We start from the raw sequence: 10,744 nt of genomic DNA on the forward strand, positions 1-10,744 counted from the left end.
CATAATAAATACATGTCAATTTCTGTTGAATAATTTTATTAGTTACAATTATATATTCACTGAACTGACAAAATTTTATATCACGAAAGCCCTGGAAGTATCGTCAACAATTCCACATTGATTGTTTGCATTTCGTATCATTCTTATATACCCTTTTTCTCCAAAGTTAGCAGACCAGGAATTTTTAACAATCCAATAGTCGATGCCGTTTTCTGTTCCATATCCAACAACTAAAACGCCGTGGTTTAATTCTTCTGGCTGGTTGTGACATGCTGGATTATTAAAGATGCCGCTAGCGTAACCGCCAGCCAAACTAAAATCTATGGCTACACTAATTGGTCCATAAGTAGCTGAAATTGAAAGCAAGACAAATTAAAATTTACACTTTTAAACATGAATCAAGCCAGAACCACATTTCAAAAAATAAAATAATAAAAACTATAGAACTGTGGTAGCATCGGCAAATTTTGAAAACATCGTGGATCCTCATATTGATAATGATTGATAAATCAGAGGTACTTATAAGGATGAACGTTGAGAGTCGAGATAATTTTAAGTACCTATGTACCTAAGTACCTATTCGATTGTCATTCGAAAGCTGGATAAATCTTTGGTCAATTTAATTACAGATGGAGACACTGATATACCTAAAAATTTGTACCAGTCCAATATCTGTACCAGTCCAACAGTGCGACTAGATCAGAAATTATTAAGTCAAGATGGCCTGATCAAATTTAAAATTCAGCGGACCACTCATTCTGCTTAGAGCAGCTAAAGATATGGACTAATGAAGAAAATTTGTAATATTACTGGCTGATGTATTTCCTTTATTAGAGTTTTTGGAATTGGAATTGAACCAAAACACTGCATACAACATACAACTGTGTCCCACACAAGCTAGAATTGGTCTGAAGTGATTACGGAACACAAATGGAGAATTCTTGAGAAGATTCGGGCTTCGGATTATCCTGGATGACAACAAACTGCAATCTTTAAAACTCGGCCACTTAATTTCTTCTTTATACCATGGGGATCTCTCAAATGGTTGAAAACGCGGTCTTAACATACTCTCAAATAAGGCACAGCACAAACAATTGGTGATTACCTCAACAGAAACGGCCAGAACGCATTTTGAGTACAAATTCACCTTTCAAATTGAAAAAATTTGCCGCCTTTGTAGACTACACCCGAAATCTATCTCTTTCTTGCTAACTGTTTTTCTTCGTCTTGGTTTAATCGACCTTCATAACCTCTCGACCAGTTTTTGCTGCCGGCCAATCAGAATTTTTTTTAATGACGCTTTTTATTCGATCATGAACCTTAAGAGCGCTGGGTTTTCAAAATGTTATCTACGTAGATAAAATTTCTTTTAGATGTGTCGCAAAACACTTGTGTAAAAAAAAGTAGAAGAAGAACTAACTGACTCAATTGAAGCTGGCTGTGGGATAAGACAAGGAGATTCTCTGAGTCCTATATTGTTCAACTTAATTACGGATGAAATAATAAAAAAGAACAAAACAAAGATACCAAATAAGAGGAAAACAACTTTAAATCATCTTCTATGCAGACGACGCAATACTACTCTCTGAAAGTGAAAACGATATACAACGTATGCTGCACCAATTAAATGTAATCGCCAGAAAATTTAACATGTTAATTTCCCCAAAAAAAAAACAAAAGGCATGGTTAAAACAGCAAATTTACTAAGATATAAATTGAAACTGGAAGGTAAGATAATAGAATAAGTGATTTATTTACACACACTATTTAATATAGTGATGGTAAACGTGGTAATTTTTAAATCACGCAATGATCAGTGACCGTGATTTTTAGATAATGGTGATTTTAAACGGTGACCGTTATCACTGTTCTTTTATGTACAATAACAGGTAGTCACAACTATTGTAAACTAAACAACACGATCACGATTACTCTGTTAGATACTACTATAAAAACATATTGCTGATAATGAATATGTTTAACTAACGGAACTAGATGGTTTGACTTATACAATTATACAATTACAATGATATTGATAAATTTATCCATTTAAAATACTATAATACTTTCTTGACAACGCTTCCCCTTTACATAAAACTTAAAGTAATACTAGAATTTCATTTAAATTTTTTTTTATGAACTTTTAAAAGTTTGATCACCGTGACTGAATCACCGGTAGTAAAATCACGTCCAATTACTAGTTTATTTTCTAAAATTATTTACTAAACTATTTTCTTACATACCTACGGCATACTTTAGTGCTTGCTCGTCTTGTTCAAAAACCTCGTATCCACTAATTTGTAACACATTTTGAGAAGGTTGATAACGACACTCCTTTTGTACAGCTTCATAAGGATATGTTTCCTCTGTGTTAATACCATTGTCCTTAACGTAATCTAGTCCAAATCTCATTATTCCTCCTACGCTGCAATTTCCATTCCCATAGGTATCGGAGCAGTCTAGAAGATTTTGTTCACTTAAAGATACCAGTTTGTTATATTTCAAAGCATACTGTCCTTCCAATCCACCGGTCTAAAAAAAGATGTAATTTTTATTTTAAGTTGCTTTACAGATAATATAAAATGCAATTATAAAGGATGATTTTGTTGGTAGTTTTAATTAGACGTTTTAGAGAAACTTGACACAGGTAATTAATGTATAAAAATTTAGGATATATGGTTTGTCGATATGTTCAATTATTCGGTCGATATAGTCTTCTGGCACTTCCCGTTGTACCGGATAATTTAACTAACACTTCCTTATTTTAACTATAAGGTCCTATATATTATAACGGTTGTTGATAAAACAGTTCTTGAGAATTCTACCAATATAAAATATCCACTCTTATACAGAGTATTTGACAAGATATGAATTATTTTGAGAACGTGTCCGATTTGACACTGTATATCTTTATTATATCCCTCTTAACTTTATAACTAATAAACAAAGAAAGCTTAGTTGCCATAAACGTACTCACTGAAAGATGTTTGGATGTTAATCCAAATGTTTCCTGTATAATTTATAGATTATAAAAAAGATTTTGATAAGGTTCGTAACGATCAACTCATCGAAATTCTTACAAAAAGAAATCTTCTTCTTTTTAGGGTGCCTATTCGTTCCGAACGTTCGCGATCATTCTGGCTATGATGACTTTGTTGGTTGCTATACGGAATAGCTGTGTTGAGGTCTTTCTATACCATACTCTCAGGTTAGCAAGCCAAGATATTCTTCGTCGTCCTGGAGCCCTATTTTCTTCAATTTTACATTGCAAAATGCATTGGAGTAGCTCGTATCTGCCTTGATTCCTCATTATGTGTTCCAGATACTGCAGCTTACGGTCCTTTACGATGTTGACCAAATCCGCGGCTTTGTTCATCCTCCGTAGTACTAGTTCATTGGTGACTACTTTGTCTGCCCATGGTATCTTTAGGATCCTTCTGTATAATCATAGCTCAAAAGCCTGAAGGTTTGATATAGTTTCTCCTTCAATGTCAGAGTCAGAAGCAGTGGGTACAAGTAACATTCAAGAAGCCTTATTTTTGTTTCTAGGGTGAGGTCATGGCTCTTGAACATATAGCTCATAGTCAAGAATGCACTTTTTGCCTGTTCGATGCGACATTTAATCTCTTGACTATTCTCCCGCGACTCATTGATTATAGTTTCCAAGTGGTTGTACTGTGAGAAACGTTCAATTCTCATTTGGTTCACATACAGATTTGCTCCAGTTATGTTTTTCTTGCTGATGATCCTAAGCTTGGTTTTGCTGGTGTTTATATCCAGTCCATATGTTCTACTTGTTTCCGTAATTTTGTTCATTAAGTTTTGCAGCCCATCTATGATATTGGAAAACACTTCATCATCTATCATCTGCTTAACACAGGCTATTGAGCTTGACTCCATTGCGATGCCTTCATCAATATCTTTTAGAGCCTCTTTAAAAATGTGCTTCGAGTACAGATTGAATATCAGTGGTGAAATCATGCACTCCCGTCTCACTCCGCTTAAGATTTTGACCTGATCTGAATATTCTCCATCTATTCGGAACACCGCTGATTGATTCCAATACATGTAAGCTATTATTTTTAGGTCTCTTTCGTCAATCCCTGTCCTCTTCAGCACTTCCATCATTTGTTCATGCTTGACTCTATCGAAAGCTCTCGTGTAGTCAATTAGGCATGCAAAAACATAACAACTGACATCTCTACATTTCTGAAATAATACATGGACGCTAAATAAAGCTTCCTTCGTACCAACGGCGTTTACAAATCCAAACTTATTGGGCGCAATTTGTTCCTCACATTTCCGGTAAATTCTTTTGTGGATGACTTTTAAAAATAGCTTCAGCAGATGGCTCATTATTTGCAGCAGATTGCTCCTGGTTTTTTGGGCAATGGTAGGAACTTCGATTTGAGCCACTCTACTGGTATTTTTTCTGCCTTGTATATTTTATTGAATATTTTAGTTACTATTTTTATTTGTTCTGCATCTAATACCTTCAGCAGTTTTTCAGGAATTTCATCAAGTCCCGGTGCCTTTCTATTCTTCGTTTCTCTGACGGCTGCCGTTATTTCTTCTGGTAGGATTTCGGGACCTTAATTTTCTTTAATGGTGGGTTCTTGTATTGTTCAAAGGTCGTGGAAAAGTTTTTCCAAGTATTCTTCCGATAATTTCTTTTTATCTTCTTTGGTTATGGCGAGATTGCCTACGTTATATGTTATTTTTCCGCTGTTGCGTTTTCGGAACTTTCCAGGTGTTTCCTTTACCTTTCAATGGACATTGAAGTTATCATATCGACTTTGATACTCCTCTATCTCTAGACATTGTTTTGTTTTTTGTTTCTCTTTGGCTTCTCTTTTCTTTTTATGTTTTATAGATTATAACAAAGATTTTGATAAGGTTCGTCATGATTAACTAATCTGAATTCTTATAAAGGGAAATCTTCGCCAGCTGGATATAAGGTTAATTAAAAATACAAAGAAAAGTGAGGCATTACATATATATATATTGTCACCTCTATTCCTTAATATACATTTGGAAAAATTTATAAAAAAAGCTTTGGAAAATGAAATCGCCGGCATTAAAGACAAATGGACACTCATCAACAATATTCGACACTCAGACGATATAGTAATATTTAATAACAATTTAAATGATCTGGAGAGATTAATTTGCAAGAATATCAGAACCTACTTCAGAGTACAAATTGTTGCTCATCATTTAGAAGACAAAGTTGTGGATGTGTAAAATCAAAAATGACAAGAATATTTATGCATGGAGCTGATAAAATAAAGTATTTTATTTTATCAAAACTTTTAAACTTTAAGAATAGAATCAATACGAGGAATTAACTCTTATGGAATGTGGGTAACTAATCCAAAAAATAATTAAACAAAACGGAATTCCTCAAGAATGGAGCATACTAATACCTCTCTTCAAAAAGAGAGACAAATCAGACCTGGAAAATTAAAGAGGAATTACAGAAGTGAACAAATAAACTGAATGAAATTATAACACAAGCAGAGGAACAACAAGATCATGCACCGAGGCTATATTTATAATGAGAAGTGCAAGAGAAATCGTTAGAATACAACAAACCGTGTTGTATCTATGTTTGACCAGGTCAAGAGAGATACCTCTAGAAATAATCAAAACGATCGAAAATATCTACCAAAACAACACAATAAAAGTAAAAGTGGAAGAAGAACTAACCGACCCTATTGAATCCTGCAATGAAATAAGACAGGGAGATTCCCTGAGTCCTCTATTGTTTAATCTGATTATGGATGAAATAATAAAAAAATAAAACTAAAAAAGGTTATCAAATGGGAGAAAAACAACTTAAAATAATCTGCTATGCAGACGACACAATACAACTCTCTCAAAGTGAAGACGATTTACAACGTATGTTGAACCAATTTAATATAATCGCCAGAAAATTTAACATGTTAGTTTAACCAAAAAGACAAAATGCATAATTACAACAGCAAACTTACTAAGATGTAAATTGAAGCCGAAAGGTCAGATAATAGAACAAGTGATGTGAGAAATAAAAATATCGAAATAAATAACTTCCTACGACTTATAATGGAAGGGAAAGGGGAAGGAAGAAGAGGTCGAGGAAAATGCTCCTGATTAAAGAATGTAAGAGACTGGACAGGCATGGACACACATTCGATACTAAGAACAGCTCAAGATAGAGAGCAATTTGCTGTAGTTATAGCCGACATTCAGTAATGAAGAAGGCACCTTAAGAAGAAAAATATTGAGAAATGAAAGGCAGAATTTACAAAACAATCATCAGACCAATATATAGCAAAACACGACACAGAGAGGACAAAAAGGATGTTAGAAACAGCAGAGATTAAAAGACACTATGGGACAGAGCTACAAGTACAGACATACGACGTAGATGCAAGGTGGAGAACATCAAGAACTGAGTAGGAAATAGAAGAGTAGAGTGGAACGATCATATAAGCTGAATGACAACAAATAGAGTAGTAAAGATGGCAAGAGACGGTTCCCCAATAGGAAGACGGTCAGTAGGAAGACCACGAAAACGATGGAACGACAACTTACTGGAGGCACATTGAAAAACAGACATAGTCATGTCTTCGTAAAAAGAAGAAGAAGAAGATATCTTTGTGTATAGATGAATCCTGAGAATATCATAAATTGACATTATTAAGGAGGAGCTAAAAAGAATGGGAAAAAGAAGGGAAGAGCTAAAAAGAGAAGCAAGTAAAAACAACTATCAAAGAAAGCTTCAATCCCTGGGTCGCATAATAGGTAGTGAAAGATTTAGCATCCTTCGACTTATCATGTAAGGAAAAATAGTGAGCAAAATAAGAATTGAAGCATCGAAGTCATAAATTTGAGGGATGATTTGGATGCAGTTCTAGTCAATTCTTTAAAGCGGCTGTCTTTAAATTTAAAATAACCCTGGTGATAGCTAACCTTTGCAGTGAAGAGGATACCTTAAGTAGTCCCTACACTTCTACCTTTTTGTTTAATTTTTTTTATTATTATTGTCGTTTGGAGGTGTAGTTTTTTGTTAATGCATATATGTTTAATATTGTTATCTTGGCTTGTTCTTTATTTTAAAATACGAAATCCTTTTATATATCTATTAAATAGTAATATTTATAATAATTATTACTTACCGTACTAAAAGCCCAACAAGATCCACAAGCTTCTTGATTTTTGACTTCTGTGACTACATTCTTTTCCCGCCAATCAACAAAGTCTGGAAGATCCGCTAAAGCTTCTCGGGGAAATGTGCTATACGTAACATATTGAGAACGAGCTGGTCGCATTGCTTTACTATAACTTAACATTTCGAGGTATTCTTCGGGAGTCCAATCGCTAAATTGGTTAACTCCCTTTGTATAGGTCTCCTCTCCTTTGTTAAATCTAGCATTATGTTCCTCAATTTCGCGTAGTTTTTCTTGAAATATTTCAAATCGCTGATTTTCTTCATTTTGGTCGCCGTAGGCTTTTTCGAATTTTACCTGAAAAACGTAGTTTTTTATTTAATAGGAATATTATATTTTTAATGTACTGTAACCAAAAACAACTCAAGAAAGTCAAAGAGAAGAAGAGCTGTTGGTAATAAGGCGATCGTACACAGGAACATTAAGAACTCGTTGCTCATTCGCGGGATTTTTATTGGGGGGGGGGGGGGTGTGAATACGAATAGTAGATGCCAAATAGACAACAGAAAGATAATAGTTTGACCAAAAATCCAATACATACATACAACTAAACTGCAATGATGAGCGCCAATAAATCTTAATCTGAGAAAGGACGCATAAAGGGTAATTCGGTATAAAGTACATAAAATCATTAGGTATATAAGTAAAATTATTAAAATTAACATGCTTACCTATATAATACAAAAAATTATATCGTGAACAGAATAAAAACATAAAAGAAAATAATAAACTTCAAAAAATGTAACCAAAAACTAGAAATCTGAAGATTTCTTGGTTGTCGGAACCATACTTCAGATTTTTGCTTAAATCTGTGACTTATATAAATTACAAGGCAAAACAGACGATGAAAAGAATGACACAGGAATCTAAAATTGTATTCCACAACGTATTGGTTCATCTAAGCAAAAACCATTCGTGAATTAGTTTCTTACATGCATAACAAGTCAATAAAGATAAAGAAAAGGCAGCTAAGATTTGATTTCACATATAGTGCCTCTGCATATTCGTTTATAAGTATTTTATCCTAGCAGGAATCATCAGAGGGACTGATACAGAAGCCCAGCGAGCATGTCGGGATGTTATGAGATTTTTACTGATTTTTTTCCTCATGATTTACTATGGGATCACTAAAAGGAGAATTTTATTGTCATCATTGCTTCCCATTGTATTTTTAAATACAAATCATACGCTATGATTTTTCTAACGGGTATTTTTAAGTCAAAACAAACTTATTTTAGTAAGTCAAATTGTGACATATTGCCAATAAAAATACCATTAGCCTTCTTAGCCCTAAGTAGATAAGACAATAATGGAAAGATGGAGGGAACATTTCCAGCTGATACTGAATGGAAATCAAGCGAATACAATGGAGAAGGAAAACCACGAAACAAGAGAGTATCCATGAGAAACACGGAAAATCCAGAAACTATAGAAAAAGAAGAACTGGAAGAAGCAATAAGAAAGATAAAGATTGGAAAAGCACTAGGAAGAGATAAATTTGCACCAGAAATGATGAAATATATAGGAGTAAAAGCAAAAGAAAAATTATTATACATATATAACCTAATATGGAAGAGAAAAGTAATACCCAGAGAATGGACAAATGCAGTAATTATACCTATATACAAGAAAGGAAACACAAGAGACTGTAAGAACTATAGAGATATATCACTACTATATGTAGCACAAAAGTATACGAAACTTAAATAGAAAGGAAAATTAGAAAAGAAATAGAACATAAATTAGAGGACGTACAAAGTGGATTGAGGAAAGGACACAACACACAAGACCATATATTCACCATGCAACAAGTAATAGAAAAAGCCTTAAAGAAAAATAAAGAAATATATCTGAGCTGTATAGACATGGAAAAAGCATTCGACTCAGTCAAAAGAAAAGATATATGGGAAAGCCTAAAGAAGAAACAAGTAAGTGAAGAACTGATAGAAGCAACAAAGAGTATAAACATAAAAACAACAAATACAGTAAGAATGTTAAATATACAGTCAGAACCATTTGAAACAACTCAAGGAGTTAGACAAGAGGGAAGTCGCAGCCCAGTGCTATTCATAAATGTAATAGATGAGATAGTGAAAGAATGTAAGAAAACATTCAAGAAATACTGCATCGGTTGGAACAGAATGCAAATGATAAATGCTGAGATGTTTATATTTGCAGACGACATAGTATTAATTGCGGAAACTGCAGAAAAACTGAAATACAACTTAGAGAAATGGAACCTAGAAGCAAGCAAATACAACTTAAAAACAAAGAGAAGACTCAGATAATAAAAATATCAAGGAAACAAGGGACGGAAGATGAAATAGAAGTAATGATAGACCAACAAAAAATAATACAGACAAATTCATACAAATACTTAGGAACAGTAATCAACAACAAAGGAGACATCGAGGACGATCTTAAAAACAGAATGGAAAACACAGGAAAACTATTCCAAGCACTTAATAGAGGATTCCTTAATAACAAAGAAATATCAACAAAGACCAAGATGACAATATACAAAACAATATATAGACCTACAGTGACATATGGAGCAGAAAATTGGATATTAAACAAAAGACATCAGAATAGAATTCAGGCAGCAGAGATGAAATACCTCAGAAGAACGATCGGAGTAAAAAGAACTGATAGAATCAGAAATGAAGAAATAAGAGAAAGACTCAAAATCAAACCGATACTCGACTCAATCAAGGAGAAAAAATTGGCATGGTTCGGACATCTAACCCGGATGGACAATAATAGACAAGTAAAAAGAGTGTGGGACGCCAAACCAATAGGGAAGAACAGAAGAGGAAGACCCATTAAAGAATGGAACAGTGACATCTCGCAAATACTGCAGAGTAAGGGTAAGACTTGGCAGGAAGCAACACAGATGGCATCCAATAGGAAGGAATGGAGAAAGTTCGTTAAGAGCTAGAACACCTTAGAATACTGTCAAATATTGTAATTTAATGAATTGTATTATAAACGGCCCAACACCGAAAGGTACAAATGGGTCTACTGATTAAGTAAAGTAAAGTAGTCTTCCTTAAAAATCTATCTAAAATTTAAAGAAATCTACATACTATTGCAAATTACTACTCAAATTGTTATTAATTATTACCTTAAAATCGGTCCAGAGTTCAATATCACTGAGACAATTCACTGCAACAATACAAAACAGAAATATTAACAATTTCATGATTCAACACTTTAATTAAATTTGAAAATGTAAAAGTTTACCTCTACAATGTTTGTTAATATTCGTATTAAACTCATTTTATACTAAATTCTACTATTTATGCCGAATATATAATTCAAATGAAGTATCCGATAGATATGGATATTATTTGGAATGGTAGTATATAGATAATTGAACAAAGAATTTTTTATTAATACATGTGCACATTTACTGACACTTCAATTTTTTGTTTAAAAAATATTTAATATTCATATGGTAATTATATCTTATCATAATTAAAACATGAAACGGAACAAGATATGATAATTATACAATCTTAATTCTCTTGATC

At 33.3% G+C, this 10,744-nt stretch overlaps 1 protein-coding gene across 1 annotated transcript; it reads right to left on the reverse strand.

Annotated features, from left to right (window-relative positions):
- Positions 1-10,497, reverse strand: LOC140432812 (cathepsin L-like proteinase). Its single transcript, XM_072520930.1, has 4 exons — positions 10,336-10,497; positions 7,161-7,508; positions 2,244-2,532; positions 1-350 (listed from the first exon to the last, which is right to left on the reverse strand). Exons 1-4 carry the CDS (start codon positions 10,411-10,413, stop codon positions 76-78), a joined length of 990 nt encoding a protein of 329 aa, XP_072377031.1. The 5' UTR covers positions 10,414-10,497; the 3' UTR covers positions 1-75.
- Positions 10,498-10,744: the final 247 nt, after the last annotated feature.

This window comes from Diabrotica undecimpunctata, chromosome 1 (genome assembly GCF_040954645.1).
Source record: "Diabrotica undecimpunctata isolate CICGRU chromosome 1, icDiaUnde3, whole genome shotgun sequence".
Classification (NCBI taxonomy): Eukaryota; Metazoa; Arthropoda; class Insecta; order Coleoptera; family Chrysomelidae; genus Diabrotica; species Diabrotica undecimpunctata.